Source organism: Somniosus microcephalus, chromosome 14 (assembly GCF_052327205.1).
Source record: "Somniosus microcephalus isolate GS21.2 chromosome 14, FLI_Smic_1.0, whole genome shotgun sequence".
NCBI lineage: Eukaryota > Metazoa > Chordata > Chondrichthyes > Squaliformes > Somniosidae > Somniosus > Somniosus microcephalus.
Window position 1 is genome coordinate 76,828,620 of NC_141000.1, and position 22,949 is coordinate 76,851,568.

At 44.1% G+C, this 22,949-nt stretch overlaps 1 protein-coding gene across 1 annotated transcript in view; it reads right to left on the reverse strand.

Moving 5' to 3' along the window:
* Positions 1-22,949, reverse strand: part of nme7 (NME/NM23 family member 7) — a 234,253-nt gene that overhangs the window by 125,396 nt on the left and 85,908 nt on the right. The window contains exon 7 of the mRNA XM_086006730.1: positions 3,534-3,598. Coding sequence (XP_085862856.1) covers positions 3,534-3,598 — 65 coding nt within the window. The remainder of the gene's footprint in view (positions 1-3,533; positions 3,599-22,949) is intronic.

Genomic DNA, 22,949 nt, shown 5'->3' on the forward strand with positions numbered 1-22,949 from the left:
AGCGGGCTCAGCAGGCCAAGTAAGGGCCACCCGGCAACAGATGACGTCACAGATTGATATTTCATCTGTCAAGACCATTTGACAGATGAAATATCAGCGTTTCACAGCTGTTTGAAGCTGTCAAACACTGACAATCTGTACTCCAAGTTAATTCCTTCCTCTCAGGATGATTTAGAGATCTCCCCGGAACAGAAAGCTAAATGCTAGAACTTTTGACAGATCGCGGCCAGTCTGCTTTCTGTGCCGGTGAGATGAGGGACTCCCGAGACCCGAGGGAAGGAAGGCTGTAAAGGTATGTAAATGTAAGTAAAACTTCTTTAAACACTCCAAACACACTTACCTCTGCACTCAATCACCCATCACTCACCTGAACACCGGGCATCTCGACCCCTCCAGGCCCTTCATCCCGACGGCCCGCCTCACTAACTTGGCGTGGTTTGGAGCCGTCGGGAATCCCACATTTCAACAACGAAAATAGGGATTAGGCTAAAAACTGCCTGTTAACTACCTGTTAACAGGCAGTTAATTGGCACTAATCCCCTTCCTGCCTCAAGGAGGCGGGTCCCAGCGTGGGTCGGGTACCTGCCTCCTTTGAAATTGCCATGGAGGCGGTTTGGGGGTGGGATGGGTTCGTACCCCCCGATTTCGAGATTTTAACCCCCCACACGCCTCCAATCCCGCCTCCACGGCCCAATGAAAATCCTGCCCTGTGTGTCTGTCTTCACGGAAGAAGGCGAAATTTTTCCCCCAGAAATAGTGGAGAACCAAGGATCTAGAGAATGAGGAACTGAAAGAAATTGGTATTAGTAAAAAAAAAAGTACTGGAGAAATTAATGGGACTAAAAGCTGATAAATCCCCTGGACCTGATGGCCTACATTCTAAAGTTTTGAAAGAAGTGGCTATAGAGATAGTGGATGCATTAGTTGTCATTTTCCAAAATTTCATAGATTCTAGAACGGTTCCTGTGGGTTGGAATGTAGCAAATGTAACCCCACTATTTAAGAAAGGAGGGAGCGAGAAAACAGGGAACTACAGACCAGTTAGCCTGACATCAGTAGTAGGGGAAATGTTAGAATCTATTATTAAGGATGTGGTAACAGGGCCCTTAGAAAATCATAATAGGATTGGGCAGAGTCAACACGGATTTATGACAGGGAAATCGTGTTTGATGAATCGGTTAGAGTTTTTTGAGGTTGTAACTAGCAGAATAGATAAAGGGGAACCAGTGGATGTGGTGTATTTGAATTTTCAGAAGGCATTCGATACGGTGCCACACAAGAGGTTATTAAAAAAATTAGGGCTCCTGGGATTGGGGGTAATATACTAGCATGGATTGAGGATTGGTTAACGGACAGAAAACAGAGTAAACAGGTCATTTTCGGGTTGGCAGGCTGTAACTAGTGGGGTTTTGCAAGAGTCAGTGCCTGGGCCTAAGCTATTCACAATCTATATTAATGATTTGGATGAGGGGACCAAATGTAATATATCAAAGTTTGCTGATGATACAAAGCTGGGTGGGAATGTAAGTTGTGAGGAGGATGCAAAGAGGCTTCAAGGGAATATAGACAAGCTAAGTGAGTGGGCAAGAACATGGCAAATGGAATATAATGTGGAGAAATTTTTATTTTTAATTAGTTCATGGGATGTGGGCGTCGCTGGCAAGGCCAGCATTTACTGTCCATCCCTAGTCCCCCTTGAGAAGGTGGTGGTGAGCCGCCTTCTTGAACCGCTGCAGTCCGTGTGGTGAAGGTACTCCCATAGTGCTATTAGAGAGGGAGTTCCAGGATTTTGATCCAGCGACGATGAAGGAACGCCGGTCGATATACTTCCAAGTCAGGATGGTGTGTGACTTGGAGGGGAACTTGGAGGTGGTGGTGTTCCCATGCGTCTGCTAGGTGGTAGAGGTCACGGGTTTGGGAGGTGCTGCCGAAGAAGCCTTGGCGAGTTGCTGCAGTGTATTTTGTAGATGGTACACACTGCAGCCACAGTACACCAGTGGTGGAGGGATTGAATGTTTAAGGTGGTGGATGGGGTGCCAATCAAGCGGGATGCTTTGTCCTGGATGGTGTTGAGCTTCTCGTTAGAACTGCATTCATCCAGGCAAGTGGAGAGTATTCCATCACACTTCTGACCTGTGCCTTGTAGATGGTGGAAAGGCTTTGGGGAGTCAGGAGGTAAGACACTCGCTGCAGAATACCTAGCCTCTGACCTGCTCCTGTTGCCACAGTATTTATGTGGCTGGTCCAGTTAAGTTTCTGGTCAATGGTGATCCCCAGGGTGTTGATGGTGGGGGATTCAGCGATGGTAATACCGTTGAATGTCATGGGGCGGTGGTTAGATGCTCGCTTGTTGGAGATAGTTGTTGCCTGGCACTTGTGTGGCACGAATGTTACCTGCTACTTAGCAGGCCAAGCCTGAATGTCATCCAGGTCTTGCTGCACGCGGGCATGGACTGCTTCATTATCTGAGGAGTTGCGAATGGCACTGAAAACTGTGCAGTTATCAGCGAACATCCCCATTTCTGACCTTATAATGGAGGGAAGGTCATTGATGAAGCAGCTGAAGATGGTAGGGAAAGTTATCCACTTTGGTAGAAAAAATAGAAAAGCAGAGTATTTTTTAAATGGTGAGAGACTGGGAAATGTTTGTGTTCAGAGGGACCTGGGTGTCCTTGTACACAAATCACTGAGTTAACATGCAGGTACAGCAAGCAATTAGGAAAGCAAATGGTATGTTAGCCTTTATTACAAGAGGATTTGAGTATAAGAGTAAAGACGTCTTACTGCAATTATATAGGGTCCTGGTGAGACCACACCTGGAGTACTGTGTGCAGTTTTGGTCACCTTACCCAAGGAAGGATATACTTGCCATAGAGGGAGTGCAATGAAAGTTCACCAGACTGATTCCTGGGATGGGGGAATTGTCCTATGAGGAAAGATTGAGTAGACTAGGCCTATATTCTAGAGTTAGAAGAATGAGAGGTGATCTCATTGAAACATACAAAATTCTTGCAGGGCTTGACAGGGTAGGTGCAGGGAGGATGTTTCCCCTGGCTGGGGAGTCTAGAACCAGGGGTCGCAGTCTCAGAATAAGGGGTCAGCCATTTAGGACTGAGATGAGGAGACATTTCTTCACTCAAAGGGTGGTGAATCTTTGGAATTCTCTACCCCGGAGGGCTGTGGAGGTTCAGTCATTGAGTATATTCAAGGCAGAGATTGATAGGTTTTTGGATATTAAGGGAATCAAGGGATATGGGGATAGCGCAGGAAAATGGAGTTGAGGTAGAAGATCAGCCATGATCTTACTGAATGGCAGAGTAGACTCGAGAGGCCAAATGGCCTACTCCCACTCGATTTCTTATGTTCTGTTCTTATGTTATGTTCTTATGTGCCTTGATAGGTCCAAAGGCTCCTTGCAATATGCTCCGGAGAAAGTCTCCCACATAGTAGTGACCCTTATGTGGTCTGCACAGTATCGCCCAAAAAATGACTTTAAAAACAATATTTTTACAAAATGATATTAGTCTTCTTACCATTTGAAGTGCGCTAAATTTAAATCCCCTTTCTTCAATGGCACTCATAATCTTTCCAGCCAGGCCTATAAATATAGAAAAAAATAAAAGGAATAACAGAATTCTCAAAATATTCAACATCAATAGTTCAATAATTTATTTTTATATAATAAACATACAAAGAGTAAATTTGAAAATTACTTCATCAGACATGATTATTTAACCTCCCACCATATTTTCACTTCTCCTCCTGAAGGGGCTGACTCATAGTTTCATAGGTCCTGACAGTCATCAGGTTCCTCAAGCAAGTGGTCATTCTTCATGTGTGAGCATAGACTGTGAATGTCAGCAGCTATTTTCATGTGGAAGAACATCACACCTGAGCCCAGTCCTATCCTTACCTAATGTCAATACACAGTAGTTCCAGTGGTTCCTGGACAGCAATCAGGGGTGGGAATCCGAGTCGATATTCCCTTCCCTAACCCATGAGTGCCGAGGGTAACTATATCACCTTGAGCATGATTGAGTGTTACCAACTTGAAGACATTTTAAAGTTGTATTTACCTTAGGAGTTTATTTTTCTCTATTCTCATTAAATGTTTTTCCCCTCATTTCCTCTCCAATGTTGACACGTGCATACTTCCAGCAGGGATCACTTGACAGTGATCAGGAATACCAGCCTATGGACAATAAGGCTACCTATATTTCCCAGCACTGTTCCAGCTGAGATCAACTAACTCAGACCAGGAATCAAACGTGAAACCTTCCTGGTTCAGTTACTCAATGAATGAAATCTTAAGCAATTTTAAAGATTCTTTCAAATTTTAAAATAAGAACATTTTTCTTTCATACAACATCTGAATTTTATGAATTCTTTATACAAGAAACTTTCGTTTAACCGGAGGTTAAATGTCCGGAAAGCTCTATCTACCGGCAAAATTCAGGAGCCGTTTCCTATAAGTTTTTTTACTTCTCGTTGCTTTTTTTTTCCCCAGTCAGGCTCTGTAAGGTCTAGCTGAAGCTGTTGCTTAGCTACAGAGACGCTTTTAAGCTGCGGCCGACTGTTTTGAAACTGTTGCTAAGCAACAGGGTTTGTTGATTCACACGGAGCTCAAAAGCTCCGTATGTTTTAACATTAGCGCTGGTTTCTACGGCAGTTTTGATGGTACGGCACCAGCTCGGTCCCGTCAGTGCCGGATACTAGAAAGTTTCCTGTACAGAAGTTGAGGACATGGTCATTGCTGAAAAATGGAAACTATTTTCACTTTTTCTACACAGTATCAGCATTAAGTATGCTCAGTGCAGTTATAGAACAGGTGAGGAGTCAAGTTTGCTGTGCAGTGCCCCAACAAATCAGGTTATTAAACCCAATCTCACAAGAACACTCCTCCCACTGCATTAATCACATCAGCCATCCTTCAATTACGAAGAGTGCCCCAGATCATCTACATTGTAAACCATGAGCAGTGTGACTTTAAACTAGCAAAGAACCACCCTGAAGCCAACTGGCCCCAGTAAACCACCCTAGAGGCTGGGAATATAAATTTCCTCGGGGATAGTAGAACCACCATCCAACCATTAAGTGGCTGGAAAAACTGGCAGATCAAATAACTGACTCAATTGTGAGAGGTATTTATATATGAAGTGGTTAAGGTACAGATTAAATAAATTTTAACCAAGAGTACAGGGGATATGAAAAAGGCAGGGTTTCCATTGATTAATCGAGATTACAGCAAAAATAAGATTGAAAAAAGACATAACCATGGGAGGAAAATACAGAAGAAAACTATGAGAAATGTAAAAGGTGTAAAAGGAAACCAAAAAGAGAGATAAGAAAGTATGAAAGTCTGGTGGTCAACATAAAGGGAATTAGTGAGGCGTTTGCAAGTATTCTAATTGATCTCCCATGACTTTATACATGAAATTCAAGCACGCCCAAAAATGGGTGAGATCGGAGGCTGTAGCTGGGGACCGCAGAGAAGGGAGGGAAGAGAAAGAGATCGCAAAGGCTGGGTCGGTGGGAGATTATGGCTCAGGATGACATTGTGTCTCGGGGGAGGTCGGCCGACCGCGGGACTGGTTTACAAGCAAGCTTGGTAGGCCGGGGAGAGTGAGTGGGTGCGGGGGAGAAGCACTCCTGCTCCTCCTGGCCCACAAGCAGTGCTGGAAAAGCACTTGCCTGCTGGATCCAGCAGTTCTAGATTCCCTTTAGTTGCTGAGGTATGGGGAACCCGGCCGGCCAGTGTAAAATTTAAAATGGAGGTAAAATCTGAGGCATGCAGCCTCATTAAAATATTTAAATGACCAACCCACCTCATGGGAGCAGGTTGGTTTCCCGCCCCCCCCCCTTAAAACTGGGAGCGAGGTGGGTTGGGTTCAGGTTTGAGATTTTTTAAGATTTTAACATCCCACCCAGCCCAAACTCACCCGTTTTTGGGGGTTAAAATTTCCCCCATTAAGTCGGCGAGAGGATGAGGAAACTTTAGGTGACAAGGACTTGGGAGGCACAGAACGAGTTATCCCTTCACTGGATGAGTTCAGAAAGGCAATCGCCACGTCATACAGTAATTATGTGGCCCTGACTACCTTTTTGGACTGGCGTGCATTGAGTAAAGCACAACCAAAATGAAGCAGCGTGCACTGTATAACAGGGTCATTTCTTTATTTTTCTGATGCAGCAAGTCACCAAACCCTACTACAGTGAACTTCATGATATAACAGTCTCTTCCATCAGCCCTGAGGGGGTTCATTATAGTGATGTTCACCTGTATTATACACATTTTTAGAACACGTCCTGTACGCCAACATAGCTGGAAATTCATTGACAGACTAAAACGCTACTGGAACCCAACACGCTAGATTGACAGATTTAATTTCATTGCACTTTTACAATTTAATTAAATACTTCAAATCCTTTAATTGTTAAACCAGTTTCTAAACTATGTTAAATTCTTTAAGTATAAATTTGAATAGTCTTAGAAGTAGGTACATACACAGATTTGAGTCTCACTCAGCTCACTGCCAGATTTGGGGTGCATCAAGCAGAGATGTGCTGTATGCTATAGCATCGCACAATGGGAGGCAGGAGTCACCCCAAGGGGGAGAAATTCATGTGGCTTGCTCCACACTTTAGCGCCACAAGATGGCGCTAAAATGCAGTTACCAGCTGTAGCCAGTTCCAGCGCTGCACGCCATATCGGTGTTGCCAGTAGCGCTGCCGGTAAACTCGATCACCAGGGACTTCGTCATCATGGAGATCGTCACGTCAGTGAGTGTGCAACGCTCACTGGACGTCTGATCTTCCAACTTCGTTATTGCCACTTACCTTAACAGCAGCGCAGAACAACGACAGGGCGAGCTGGCATCTACCAGCAGGAAGCAGGCTGCAGCAGCGATATTTAAAGGTACCATCCCCAATCAGCTGCAACTAACATGGTTCTGCAGTTTCAGTGGCCATTTGCCACTTCCTTTAACTGAAACAGCTTTCTTTAGTTATTTCAAGTTTTTTTGGTGACAGGGAATGTTGATTCAAGTGCAGAAGTCACTCATTATTTGTTAAAGGCTTCTGCTCACAACACCTCTTTACAGTCATGGGGGGTGCGGGATTACCTCAGGAGGATGAGGAGGAAGAGGACGAGGCAGAGGAGGTACAGGAGAGAAAGTGGAGGCAGCAAGACAATCAGCCTTCTGGACAGGCTGTCCGTGACTGGCTCATCAGACTCTGATTCGCATGAATGAAACCCCAGATCCCTGTAGCTCACCACATCCCATCATACAATCCCTGTCTCATGCCATATCACAGCATCCTCCTGGGTGCAAAGGTGAAATGAGAGAGACCACAAAATATTGCTGACATACTTGATAAATGTATTTATAAACATAAATGTATCTATAAACATATCACACGAATTCTAATAACCAATGACCCTTGCGCCTGCCATAGTTGAATAGAGGTAATTGTGTGCAAGGTGTGAGATGTGGGTATGAGTGTTGGTAGGTAGAGATGCTGGGGGTGTTGTGCATTGAACAGTGCGTGAAGCTTGTGGTAGAGACGGTGGTCTGTAGCATTTGTTGAAACCCTCACTCACCCTGACCACCCATGTGAACTCGCTGAACTTCCTCCTGCACTGTGTGTGGGTCCTGGGGAGCACAGTGCTGCCTGTGACGTGGTGTGCCGCCTCCCTCACATAGTCTGGGGTTCCTGCCAGTTGGGAGTTACAGGACCACCCGCCTTCTCTCCACCGCTAAAATCAATGCCTCTAAAGCTTCCTCAGAAAACCTCCGGGCTCTCTCCTTGGGGCAGAGATCTGCCATTACGATTTGTAAATAAGTGCTCCTTCTCCTGGTCCTCCTTCTTAGGATTATTGGGACAGCTGCACACCCAACAATGCTGAGAATGAGGTGCTGCAGCATCAATGAACCTCCTCTTTAAGTAGTGAAAAAAGCCTGTGGCAACCATTACTTGCATTTAGACTGCCCCCGATATTGGTCCATCTTTTCAGTGCAACGCCAATGAGCTTGAGCTTTTAGCCTAGAATCATGACTCCAATCATTTTAATGAGGAGGACGAATTTTGTGTGCAGCCTAGATGATTTTCAACTGGCGCTACTTAACCATTTTTAGTTTAAACACTGCCCATTTCTTGACTATAATGAATTTCTAGCCCCTAGTCTCTAGCCTCTCCTGGCAGCCAGCTACAGAGCATACTGTGATGGCCTGAGAGCAAATTGTGCACCTGTCCTGCCTGCAGAGATATCAGGTGGATGAAAATGGAGATTAAAATTACAGGAGTAAAAAAGGGAAAAGTTACCAGAAATGTTCTTTACATACAACCAAAATAATGTTGTACATTCTAGTACTAGACATGTACTGACTACTGTAGCCCTAAAGCTCACTCTCCAATTGGTTATGTCACCATCTTCTTCTTAGGCAGTCCCTCGGAACCGAGGATGACTTGCTTCCACATTAAAAATGAGTTCTCAGGTGACTGATGAGTCCAATGCGGGACCTACAGTCTCTGTCACAGGTGGGGCAGACGGTGGTTGAAGGGGCAGGTGGGTGGGGTGCTTGGGTTGACATGCGCTCCTTCCGCTGCTTGCGCTTGGCTTCTGCTTGCTCCCGGCGAAGAGACTCAAGGTGTTCAGCGCCTTCCCAGATGCTTCTCCTCCACCTTGTGCAGTTTTGGGCCAGGGATTCTCAGGTGTCAGTGGGGATGTTGCACTTTTTCCAAGGAGGCTTTGAGGGTGTCCTTTAAGCGTTTCCTCTGCCCACCTGGGGCTCTCTTGCCGTGCCGGAGCTCCGAGTAGGGCGCTTGTTTTGGGAGTCTCGTATCGAGCATGCGGATGATGTGACCCGTCCATCGGAGCTGATCGAGCGTGGTCAAAGCTTCGATGCTGGGGATGTTGGCTTGAGCAAAAACACTGACATTGGTGCGCCTATCCTGCCAATGGATTTGCAGGATCTTGCGGAGGCAGCGTTGGTGGTACCTCTCCAGTGCTTTGAGACATGGTGCAGATGATGCCTTGCACCATCTCTTAATGTTTCTTAATCTCTCCTACCTTCCATCCTATCACAGACCTTCCCTTTTATTCTCCCCCCCCCTCCCCCTTTCCATGCCCCTGCACTTGCTTAAAAACCTGTTCGATCTCCAGCTTTTTCCAGTTCTGACGAAGGGTCATCGACCTGAAACGTTAACTCGGTTTCTCTCTCCACAGATGCTGCCTGACCTGCTGAATATTTCCAGCATTTTGTTTTTATTTCAGATTTCCAACATCTGCAGTATTTTGTTTTTGTATCGATTTTACATGGTTGAAGTCCAGTAAACTTTAATAAAAACAGAAAATGCCGGAAATATACAGTATCTGAAGAGAGAAAAGATAGATTATCATTTTGGGTGAAAGGCCTTTGTCAAAAACTGCAGAAAGGAAGGCAAGAGAGTCCATTTCTAAGATTAAATAAAACAGAGAGGGGAGAGTGTAGGTCAGCAGTACAAACTAATGCTACAAAGGTCAAAGCTAGTGGGGTAGATTTTGACTTTGTGCGATAGTATAAAACGGCCATAGCGAATCAGCACACCGTTTTACATCACTCACGATTTTTATTTCTATTGAAGTCAAAGGAATAAAAATCAGGAAAGATGTAAGACGAGTCATTGATTTTTACGCTATTACACAAAGTCAAAATCTACCCAATGAGTTTAATAGCCTGTGAACAGCTTTTTTTAAATAGCAAAAAGGAGTGAAAATGGGGGAGCCAGCTCCGGTCTGAAACTGCTAAAGCCAATGTCGAGATCAGTACTCCTCCACGTTGAACACCACTTGGAAGAAGCACCGAGGGTAGCAAGCGCACAGAATGTACTCTGGGTGGAGGACTTCAATGCTCATCACCAAGAGTGGCTCTGTAGCACCACTACTAACCGAGCCCTGAAGGACATAGCTGCCAGACTGGACCTGTGGCAGGTAGTGAGAGAACCAACACAAAGGAAAAACCTACTTGACCTCGCCCTCACCAATCCACCTGTCACAGATGCATCTGTCCACGACAGCATTGGTAGGAGTGACCACCACACAGTCCTTGTGGAGATGAAGTCCCGTCTTCACACTGAGGACATCCTCAATCGTGTTTGTGTGGCACTACCACCGTGTTAAATGGGATAGAGTCAGAAAAGATCTAGCAGCTCAAAACTGAGCATCCATGAGGCACTGTGAGCTATCATCATCAGCAGCAGCAGAATAGTATTCCACCACAATCTGTGACCTCATGGCCTGGCATATATCTCACTCTACCATTACCATCATGCCAGGGGACCACCCCTGGTTCAATGAGTGTAGAAGAGCATGCCATGAGCAGCACCAGGTGTACCTAAAAACACAGGACTATATATATGCATGCTAAACAGGGGAAGCAGCATGCTATAGACGGAGCTAAGCGATCCCACAACCAACGGATCAGATCAAAGCTCTGCAGTCCTGCCATATCTAGTTGTGAATGGTGGTGGACAATTAAACAACTAATGGGAGGAGGAGGCTCCATGAACATCCCCATCCTCAATGATAGCGGAGTCCAGCATGCGACTGCAAAAGACAAAGCTGAAGCGTTTGCAACCATCTTCAGCCAGAAGTGCCGAGTGGATGATCCATCGCGGCCTCCTCCGGAGGTCCCCACCATCACAGAAGCCAATCTTCAGCCAATTCGATTCACTTTACGTGATATCAAGAAACGGCTGAGCGCACTGGATACAGCAAAGGCTGTGGGCCCCAACAACATCATAGAAACATAGAAGATAGGAACAGGAGTAGGCCATTCAGCCCCTCGAGCCCGCTCCGCCATTCAATGTGATCATGGCTGATCATCCAAATTCAGTACCCCGTCCCTGCTTTCTCCCCATACCCCTTGATCCCTTTAGCCTTAAGAAATATATCCAACTCCTTCTTGAATATATTTAATGAATTGGCCTCCACTGCCTTCTGTGGTAGAGAATTCCACAGGTTCACCACTCTCCGGGTGAAGAAATTCCTCCTCATTTCTGTCCTAAATGGCGTACCCTTTATCCTTAGACTGTGACCCCTGGTTCTGGACTCCCCGACCATCGGGAACATCCTTCCTGCATCTAGTCTGTCCAGTCCTGTCAGAATTTTATAAGTTTCAATGAGATCCCCTCTCATTCTTCTAAACTCCAGCGAGTACAAGCCCAATCGACCTAATCTCTCCTCATACGTCATTCCTGCCATCCCAGGTATCAGCCTGGTGAATCTTCGCTGAACTCCTTCCATGGCAAGAACATCCTTCCTCAGATAAGGCGACCAAAACTGCACACAATACTCAAAATGTGGTCTCACCAAGGCCCTGTACAACTGCAGCAAGACATCCTTGTTCCTGTACTCAAACCCTCTCGCTACGAAGGCCAACATACCATTTGCCTTCTTAACCGCCTGCTGCACCTGCATGCTTACCTTCAGCGACTGGTGCACAAGGACACCCAGGTCTCGTTGCACTTCCCCTTCTCCCAATCTATTGCCATTCAGATAATAATCTGCCTTCCTGTTTTTGACACCAAAGTGGATAACCTCACATTTATCCATGTTATATTGCATCTGCCATGCTTCTGCCCAATCACCCAACCTGTCCAAATCATACTGGAGTTTCTCGGCATCCTCCTCACAGCACACATGCCCACCCAGCTTTGTGTAATCTGCAAACTTGGGAGATATTACATCTAGTTCCCTCGTCTAGATCATTAATATATATTGTGAATAGCTGGGGTCCAAGGAACGATCCCTGCGGTACCCCACTAGTCACTGCCTGCCACTCGGAAAAAGACCCATTTATTCCAACTCTTTGCTTTCTGTCTGCCAACCAGATTTCTATCCAAGTCAATACCTTGCCCCCAATCCCATGTGCCTTAACTTTACACACTAACCTCTTATGCAGGACCTTATCGAAAGCCTTCTGAAAGTCCAAATACACCACATCCACTGGTTCTCCCTTATCTATTTTACCAGTTACATCCTCAAAAAATTCCAGTAGGTTAGTCAAGCACGATTTACCTTTTGTAAATCCATGTTGACTTTGTCCGATCCTGTCACTGTTTTCCAAGTGCTCTGCTATTACAACCTTTATAATGGACTCCAGCATTTTCCCCACTACCGATGTCAGGCTTACCGGTCTGTAATTCCCCATTTTCTCCCTACCACCTTTTTTGAATAGTGGGGTAACATTAGCTACCCTCCAATCTATGGGTACTGTTCCAGATTCCATCGAATGTTATAGAAACATAGAAGATAGGAGCAGGAGTAGGCCATTCGGCCCTTCGAGCCTGCTCCGCCATTCAATGAGATCATGGCTGATCATCCAAACCCTAGCACCTGGTCCCTACACCGACAGCCATCCCACCCAAGCCCTATCCCCGTAACCCCACGTATTTAATCCCCCCTAACACTAAGGGTCAATTTTTATCATGGCCAATCAACCTAACCTGCACATCTTTGGACTGTGGGAGGAAACCGGAGCACCCGGAGGAAACCCACGCAAACACGGGGAGAATGTGCAAACTCCACACAGACAGTCACCCGAGGCCGGATTTGAACCCAGGTCTCTGGCGCTGTGAGGCAACAGTGCTAACCACTATGCCACCGTTGGAAGATGACCAGCAATGCATCTACTATTTCTAGGGCCACTTCCTTAAGTACCCTAGGATGTAGATTATCAGGCCCTGGGGATTTATCGGCCTTCAGTCCCATCAATTTCCGTAACACCATTTCCTTACAAATACTGATTTCTTTCAGTTCCTCCCCTTCATCAGACCCTATGTTCCATCCCAGCTGCAACGCTGAAGATTTGTGCTCCAGAACTAGCTACGCCTCTAGCCAAGCTGTTCCAGTACAGCTACAATATTGGCATCTACCTGACAAAGTGGAAAATTGACCAGGTATGGCCTGTCTGCAAAAAGCAGGACAAATCCAATCCGGCCAATTACCGCCCCATCAGTCTACTCTCAATCATCAGCAACGTAATGGAAGGGGTCATCGACAGTGCTATCAAGCAGCACTTATTCACCAATAACCTGCTCACCAATGCTCAGTTGGGTTCTGCCATATCCACTCGGCTACAGACCTCATTATAGCCTTGGTCCAAACATGGACAAAAGAGCTGAATTCCAGAGATGAGGTGAGAGTGACTGCCCTTGACATCAAGGCAGCATTTGATCGAGTGTGGCATCAAGAGCCCTAGAAAAATTGAAGTCAATGGGAATCAGGAAGAAAACTTTCCACTGGCTAGAGTCATACCTAGCAGAAAGGGAGATGGTAGTGGTTGTTGGAGGCCAATCATCTCAGCCCCAGGACATCTGCAGGAGTTCCTCAGGGTGGTATCCTAGGCCCAACCATCTTCAGCTGCTCATCAATTTATCTTCCCTCAATCACAAGGTCAGAAGTGGAGATGTTCGCTGATGATTGTGCAATGTTCAGTTCCATTTGCAACTCCTCAGATAATGAAGCAGTCCATGCCCGCATGCAGAAAGACCTGGACTATATTCAGGCTTGGGCTGATAAGTGGCAAGTAACATTTGCGCCACACAAGTGCCAGGCAATGATCATCTCCAACCAGAGAGAGACTAACATTGACATGCAACAGCATTACCATCGTCGAATCCATCATCAACATCCTGAGGATCACCATTGACCAGAAACTTAACTGGATCCGCCATGTAAATACTGTGCCTACAAGAGCTGGTCAGAGGCTGGGTATTCTACGGCGAGTGACAACTCCTGACTTCCCAAAGCCTTTCTACCACTTACAAGGCATGTCAGGAGTATGATGGAATACTCTCCACTTGCCTGGATGAGTGCAGCTCCAACAACACTCAAGAAGCTCAACACCATCCAGAACAAAGCAGCCCACTTGATTGGCATCCCATCCACCACCTTAAACATTCACTCCCTCCACCACTGGCACACCATGGCTGCTGTGTGCACCATCTACAAGATGCTTTGCAGAAACTCGAAAGACTTCTTCGGCAGCACCTCCCAAACCTGCGACCTCTACCACCTGGAAGGTCAAGGGCAGCAGGTGCATGGGAACACCATCTCCTCCAAGTCACACATCATCCTGACTTGGAAATATATCGCCATTCCTTCAGCATCGCGGGGTCAAAATCCTGGAACTCCCTACCTAACAACACTGGGAGTACCTGCACCACACTGGCTGCAGCGGTTCAAGAAGGTGGCTAACCACCGCCTTCTCAAGGGCAACTAGGGATGGGCAATAAATGCTGGCCTTGCCAGCGATGCCCACATCCCATGAATTAATTAAAAAAATTAGAGGGCTGTAAAGTGGACAAGAAAATTAAATATTGGGGGAAATTTTCAACTTCCACCAAAATTGTTGCTATGTTGGCAGAGCAGCTATGCTGTTAGCTTGATGCTGGCACCGGGAGGCCCAGACTATTTTCGCTTCAGGCCTCAGTTAAATGCCAGCAGCAAACTGTGGGTGCCCACCCCAAAACAGCTCATCAGTTGTGGAAGGGCAGAAAATTGGCCGGCTCCTACACTGAGCACTCCTGCTCGACCTGGCCCCACAAAAAAGTTATTTTTGCTCTGCCCAATTCTACCTCTTACAATTGATCCTACAACTGGTGTCAGACCCTGATTTGCACATTAAAACTGCCTCCTGCCTGTTTCAAACAGACGTGCTGCTTGCCCATTTACAGGCCCACCTGAAAATTGTATCGGGGGCCATGGGCACCAATCAGGTGACTCAGGTGACCCCCCTCTGATTTTCAACTGCTATCCACCCATTTTTAAGGCGAAGCACAGTCGACAGGCAATTAAAAATTACCCTCACAGTTCCTGAAGTTAACTTGATTGGCGCAGGGTAAGCGACTAAAATTGGAAACATCCAAGTGGGAAAGGGAGGTCCAGATCACAAATTTTTGCTTGCAGCCAGTAGAAATACTCGACAAAGCAATCACCTAATCTGCATTTGGAGTTAGCAAAGTCAATGATAAAAAGTGTGTAGCAAATAAGAACATAAGAAATAGGAGCAGGAATAGGCCACTTGGCCCCTCGAGCCTGCTCCGCCATTCAATAAGATCATGGCTGATCTTGGGCTCAAAGCTACTTCCCCGCCTGCTCCCCATAACCCTTCATTCCCTTATCTTGCAAAAATCTGTCCATCTCCACCTTAAACGCATTTAACGACCCAGCCTCCACAGCTCTCTGGGGCAGAGATTTACGATCCTCAGAGAAGAAATTCCTCCTCATCTCAGTTCTAAAAGGGCGACCTTTATTCTAAAACTGTGCCCCCGCGTTCTAGATTTCCCCACGAGGGGAAACATCCTCTTCTGCATCTACCTTGTCAAGTCCCCTCAGTATCTTATATGTTTCAATAAGATCACCTCTCATTCTTCTAAATTCCAATGAGTATAGGCCCAACCTGCTCACCCTTTCCTCATAAGTCAACCCCCTCATCTCTGGAATTAACCTAGTGAATAGTCTATGAACTGCCTCTAATGCAAGTATATCCTTCCTTAAATAAGGAGACCAAAAATGTACACTCAAGGTGTGGTCTCACCAATACCCTGTACAGTTGTAGCAGGACTTCCCTGGTTTTATACTCCAACCCCCTTGCAATAAAGGCCAACATTCCATTTACCTTTTTGAAATACTTACTGTACCTGCATGCTAACTTTTTGTGTTTCATGCACAAGGACCCCAGGTCCCTCTGAACTGTAGCATTTTGTAATCTCTCTCCATTTAAATAATAACTTGCTTTTTTATTTTTCCTGCCAAAGTGGATAACCTCGCACTTTCCCACATTATACTCCATCTGCCAAATGTTTGCCCACTCACCTAGCCTGTTTATATCCCTTTGCAGGTTCTTCGAGTCCTCTGCACAACTTGCTTTCCCACACATCTTTGTATCATCCGCAAACTAAGCTACATTACACTCGATCCCTTCATCCAAGTCATTAATGTAGATTGTAAATAGTTGAGGCCCCAGCACCGTTCCCTGTGGCACCCCACTAGTTACCGTTTGCCAACCGGAAAATTACCCATTTATCCTGACTCTCTGCTGTTAGTTAGCCAATTCTCTATCCATGCTTAATATATTACTCCCAATTCCGTGAGCTCTTATCTTATGCAGTAACCTTTTATGTGGCACCTTATCAAATGCCTTCTGGAAATCTAAATACACCTCATCCACTGGTTTAGCTTTGTCTACCCTGCTTGTTACCTCCTTAAAGAACTCCAGCAAATTTGTTAAACATGATTTCCCTTTTATAAAACCATGCTGACTCTGCCTGACTGCATTATGATTTTCCAAATGCCCTGCTACTGCTTCCTTAATGAAGGACTCCAGCATTTTCCCAACGACAGATGTTAGGCTAACTGGTCTATAGTTTCCTGCTTTCTGTCTCCCTCCTTTCTTAAATAGGGGTGTTACACTTGCGGTTTTCCAATCTGCTGGGACCTCTCCAGAGTCCAGGGAATTTTGGTATGTTGCAACCAATGCATCCACTATCTCTGCAGCCACTTCTTTTAAGACCCTGGGATGCAGGCCATTTGGTCCAGAGGACTTGTCATCTTTTAGTCCTGTTATTTTACCAAGTACTACTTCTTTAGTGATAGTGATCGTCTTTAGTTCCCCCCTCCCTGTGGCCCCCTGATTATCCATTATTGGGATGTTGTTAGTGTCTTCTACAGTGAAGACAGATGGAAAATATTTGTTCAGAGTCTCTGCCATTTCCCCGTTCCCCATTATTAATTCCCCAGTCTCATCCTCTAAGGGACCAATGTTTACTTTAGCTACCCTCTTCCTTTTTATATACCTGTAAAAACTCTTACTATCTGTTTTAATGTTTCTTGCCAGTTTACTCTCATAATTCATCATCTCTCTTTTTTTTAGTCATTCTTTGCTGGTTTTTAAAAATTTCCCAATCCTCTGGTCTCCCACCAATCTTGCCAACATTGTATGCCTTAGTTTTCAATTTTATACCATCCTTTACTACTTCCTTAGTTAGCCATGGATGGTGCTCCCTTCTCTTAAAATCTTTCTTTCTCACTGGAATATATTTTTGTTGAGAGTTATGAAATATCTCCTTAAATGTCCGTTAGTGCATTTCAACTGTCTTACCCTTTAATTTATTTTTCCAGTCTACTTTAGCCAGTTCTGCCTTCATGCCATTGTAATTGCCTTTGTTTAAGATCAGGACACTGGTTTGAGATACAACTTTCTCACCCTCCAACTGAATTTGAAATTCAACCATGCTATGATCACTCATTCCGAGAGGAATCTTTACTATGAGATCATTTATTAATTCTGCCTCATCAATACATAGTAACAGATCCAAGATAGCCTGCTCCCTGGTTGGTTCCATTACATACTGTTCTAGGAAACCATCCTGGATAAGAACGTAAGAAATAGGAGCAGGAATAGGCCACTTGGCCCCTCAAGCCTGCTCCGCCATTCAATAAGATCATGGTTGATCTAGGGCTCAAAGCCACTTCCGCGCCCGCTCCCCGTAACCCTTTACTCCCTTATCTTGCAAAAATTTGTCTATCTCCACTTTAAATGTATTTAATAACCCAGCCTCCACAGCTCTCTGGGGCAGAGAATTCCACAGATTTACGACCCTCAGAGAAGTTCCTCCTCATCTCAGTTCTAAAAGGGCGACCCTTTATTCTGAGACTGTGCCCCCGCGTTCTAGATTTCCCCATGAGTGGAAACATCCTCTCTGCATCTACCCTGTCGAGCCCCCTCAGTATCTTATATGTTTCAATAAGATCACCTCTCATTCTTCTAAATTCCAATGAGTATAGGCCCAGGCTGCTCAACCGTTCCTCATAAGTCAAATCCCTCATCTCTGGAATTAACCTAGTGAATCGTCTCTGAACTGCCTCCAATGCAAGTATATCCTTCCTTAAATAAGGAGACCAAAAATGTGTGCAGTACTCAAGGTGTGGTCTCACCAATACCCTGTACAGTTGTAGCAGGACTTCCCTGCTTTTATACTCCAACCCCCTTGCAATAAAGGCCAACATTCCATTTACCTTTTTGATTACTTGCTGTACCTGCATGCTAACTTTTTTTGTTTCATGCACAAGGACCCCCAGGTCCCTCTGAACTGTAGCTTTTTGTAATCTCTCTCCATTTAAATAATAATTTGCTTTTTTATTTTTCCTGCCAAAGTGGATAACCTCGCACTTTCCCACATTATACTCCATCTGCCAAATGTTTGCCCACTGACCTAGCCTGTCCATATCCCTTTGCAGGTTCTTCGAGTCCTTTGCACCACTTGCTTTCCCACCCATCTTTGTATCATCTGCAAACGAAGCTACATTACACTCGATCCCTTCATCCAAGTCATTAATGTAGATTGTAAATAGTTGAGGCCCCAGCACTGATCCCTGTGGCACCCCACCAGTTACCGTTTGCCAACCGGAAAATTACCCATTTATCCTGACTCTCTGCTGTTAGTTAGCCAATTCTCTATCCATGCTTAATATATTACTCCCAATTCCGTGAGCTCTTATCTTATGCAGTAACCTTTTATGTGGCACCTTATCAAATGCCTTCTGGAAATCTAAATACACCTCATCCACTGGTTTACCTTTGTCCACCCTGCTTGTTGCATCCTCAAAGAACGCCAGCAAATTTGCTAAACATGATTGACTTTTCCTAAAACCATGCTGACTCTGTTTTACTGCAGTATGTTTTCTAAATGCCCTGCTACTGCTTCCTTAATGAAGGACTCCAGCATTTTCCCAACACCAGATGTTAGGCTAACTGGTCTATAGTTTCCTGCTGTCTGTCTCCCTCCTTTCTTAAATAGGGGTGTTACATTCGCGGTTTTCCACTCCGCTGGGACCTCACCAGAGTCCAGGGAATTTTGGTATATTGCAACCAATGCATCCACTATCTCTGCAGCCACTTCTTTTAAGACCCTGGGATGCAGGTCATCTGGTCCAGGGGACTTGTTGTCTTTTAGTCCCATTATTTTACCAAGTACCATTTCCTTAGTGATAGTGATTGTCTTTAGTTCCCCACTCCCTGTGGCCCCTTGATTATCCATTATTGGGATGTTGTTAGTGTTTTCTACAGTGAAGACAGATACAAAATATTTGTTCAGAGTCTCTGCCATTTCCCCGTTCCCCATTATTAATTCCCCAGTCTCATTGACCAACGTTTACTTTAGCTACCCTCTTCCTCTTTATATACCCGTAGAAGCTCTTACTATCTGTTTTAATGTTTCTTGCCAGTTTACTCTCATAATTCATCTTCTCTTTTTATTATTTTTTTAGTCATCCTTTGCTGGTTTTTAAAAATTTCCCAACCTCTGGTCTCCCACCAATCTTGCCAACATTGTATGCCTTTGTTTTCAATTTGATACCATCTTTTACTTCCTTAGTTAGCCATGGATGGTGCTCCCTTCTCTTAAAATCTTTCTTTCTCACTGGAATATACTTTTGTTGAGAATTATGAAATATCGCCTTAAATGTCCGCCACTGCATTTCAACTTTCTTACCCTTTAATTTGTTTTTCCAGTCCACTTTAGCCAGTTCTGCCCTCATGCCATTATAATTGCCTTTGTTTAAGACACTGGTTTGGGATACAACTTTCTCACCCTCCAACTGAATTTGAAATGCAACCATGCTATGATCACTCTTTCCAAGAGGATCCTTTACTATGAGATCATTTATTAATTCTGTCTCATTACATAGTACCAGATCCACTATTTTTGGCCAGTCTATATGTAGATTAAATCCAAGATACACTCTATGAACTCCTCCTCTTGGCTACCATGGCCAATTTAATTTGTCCAATCAATATGGAGATTAAAATTATCCATGATTATTACCGTACCTTTCTTTACAGGCCCCCATTATTTGTTGATTTATACTCTGTCCAACAGTATTGCTACTGTTCAGAGGTCTGTAGACTACGCCCACCAGAGACTTTTTCCCTTCCTTATTTTTTATCTCCACCCAAACCGATGCTACAGTTCACTAGATTAGAGAAATCACGTGTAAATCACTGCATATGGAAAGTATGTCTGGGACACCAGAAAATCATGTGGCAAGAAGCAAATGGGCAGGTAATAGTAGTTTCCCATGCAGTCGTTAGCCATTTCTCATGTAGCAGGTGCATGAGAAAATGACTGGTGAAAAGCATTCAGAAATAGAAGGAGAATGTTAATAGCCCCTAGAGAACGCAGAGAGGGAAGGAAAAGGTAATATGCTTGGTGCTAGGTTGATTGCTAGTTCAAAATTAGCCCTTTCATGTCTACTGCCCAAAACATTTCATATACAATTGGATACAACAAATGAGATACTCAAATAATTCTAAGTTAGTACCTAGTACTTCAAACAAAGAGTGGTTAACTGGCATAGATTCACTTTTTCAGCATTCGTTTGCAACTTTTAACAAGGCTCAGTCTTTTAGGTTTATTCGAACACAAAGCAATCAATATCCATAATGTTTGTTACTAATTCTACCCCAATATTATAATTAACATTCAGATTTAATTGACTAGCATTCTTGTTCAAGCTAAATGGTGGAAAACAGCTTTGTGTTCTACGTGATCAGAGGCAACTGCCTAAGTGTAGGCTTGTATTCAGCACGGTTAAGAACTAAGTAAATACAATCATCTTCAAACAAATCCCGTTCTCGATTCTACTGTACTATCACCACCTTATTCTCAAGAATTACAAAACGTCACATTGTACTGTTAATGCAGTGAGGATGCATGCCCAGAGTTCCATAGAGCTATCCTAATTCTATTGGGATAAAAATTCAGGAAAACCAATCAGCCCTTGGATCATGGGGCTTTTACTGAACGGGGGTTTTAAGTATATGTTTTGGGTTTTTTAGACCTTTCTTTATTCTATATTGTTCAGCGGTCATATTTTAGATCACTCCCCTAGGCAAGCACGAACTCTCTAGGCCTTTGAAAGAATCTTCCCTAGCCTTGTTGCCTAGGTAAACATTTGTGAACATGCCCAGGACAACAAAAAGAAATCCCTGATCTGTCAATTATTTTAAAGCTATTGGAATTATTCTCATGTCTCCACAACATCCATCTCCAGTCCTCCATAAGTGATAGAACGTCACATCAGATCTCGTTCTAGTTTTAAACTCTTAAGCAAATTTATTAAACAATGAACAAGTGTTCGATTTAACTATAGGACCAAGGACGGTGTCCTGTTTTCTTCTTTTAAAGCTCTGGAACTATTGCCAAGGCTAGTTAGAAATTCATAACTGCTGGTCTCATTGAAAAAATAAAAGGCGGTCATATTCATAACTAAACCACTCACATTGTCTGTATGTATTTGAAAATCATGTGTTAAGACTCCTTCAATGCCCATTATCAGAAACTATAACAATGAGCACCATTCTTTTGGAGCTTGCTGAGTAATAAACAGAGCCATCAATGAGACTGACTAGATGAACACAAGGCTTCAAATATAAAGCATCGCAGAGAGCGCAATTATTTTTTTTCCATTGACCTGCTGCGCATAATATCTCACTCTCCACAACTGTCTGATATAAAATGTCTTTGTAGTTCAGTTTAGTTGAAGGTGGGTATCGACTCTTACTTTATACCTTAATTATAGTGGCAAAAAGGAAGTTTGATTCATCCCAAATTCTCTGAACTAGTATCAGTCAAAAACACGCATCTGTGAGGTACATCTCATGTCAGAGCAAATTCAACTTCAAGTAGACAAATGTAAACATTAACTAATCAGACTCCCCCGAATCTCCTGATCACTCACTCACACTGGTTATGTAATATAACATACATAAATACACACACATACATACACACACACACACACACACATATATACACTTTTCATATCTCAAAACATCTGCAGACTTCAGTTGATTCTCATGTAATATCTACATTGTGCCTGTGTTTATATGTACTGTGTGTGAATACATATATTCCCAAACTATACAAGTGTACAGTACAGTAGAGCAAATATTCTGTGGAGCTGCCCACCTGTATGAAACAGAGAAGCTCCAGTAAACCTAATGCATCCACATTCTGAGTTCTGAATATGCAATTAAAAACAATGTACATTTCTTTAGCACTCATTACGTACGAAGAAATCAGAGTGCTTTTTTGAGTCAAAACCAAGCCAGGGACTAGAGGGGGTAGAAAAGAGTCAGCAGATGCATAGTCAAAAAGGAGGATCTTAAGGAGATTTTTGAAGGGTAGAAAGGAGGTGGCAAGTCAGAGGTGTTGAGGGAGGTAGGAGGAAGGGTTAGTGTTGGAAAAGCAAAAGGACACGCGGCTGGAAGAGATGGCAGAAGTAGGGAAGGGTGAGGTTGTGCAGGTGTGGACAAGAAGCTTAAAACAGATTTTCTGGGACACAGGCATGGCAAGGATAGGGGTGATGGTGAAACTACCTTTAGTGCAGGTGAGGGCACTGGCTGTGGCATTCTAGCTGACCTGTAGTTTATGAATGGTAGAAGTGGGGTAGAAAAAAGATTTCTTCATTCAAAAGACTATTTAAAAATACAGTATCCTGTAGTCTTGATAATGCAAAACTAAGATGGAGTTTACAGATCTAGATTTTTTTCTGATTAGAAAACAGTAAATTCATATTTTAGGAATAAAACAATATGATTTATATGTTTCTTAAACTAAAACAGCAACTCTAATACAAGGAGTGACATACACTCAGAATGTTATGGTATGCCAAAACCAACATATCTAAAGTAGTTCTCATTTAAACATTAAATGATTTTTGTTGTACATGAGAAAATATGATTTCTTACTGAGGTCTGAAGTATCCTCTGCCGACTTCTCCCATCAACTGATTCTCTCTCCCCACCTTACCCCGCGGATCACACTATGGCCAGGACACTCTACCTAGGATAGAGTCCCAGCCAATCTCTCACCTGTTTGGCGCACAGATATTTGTGATAGAT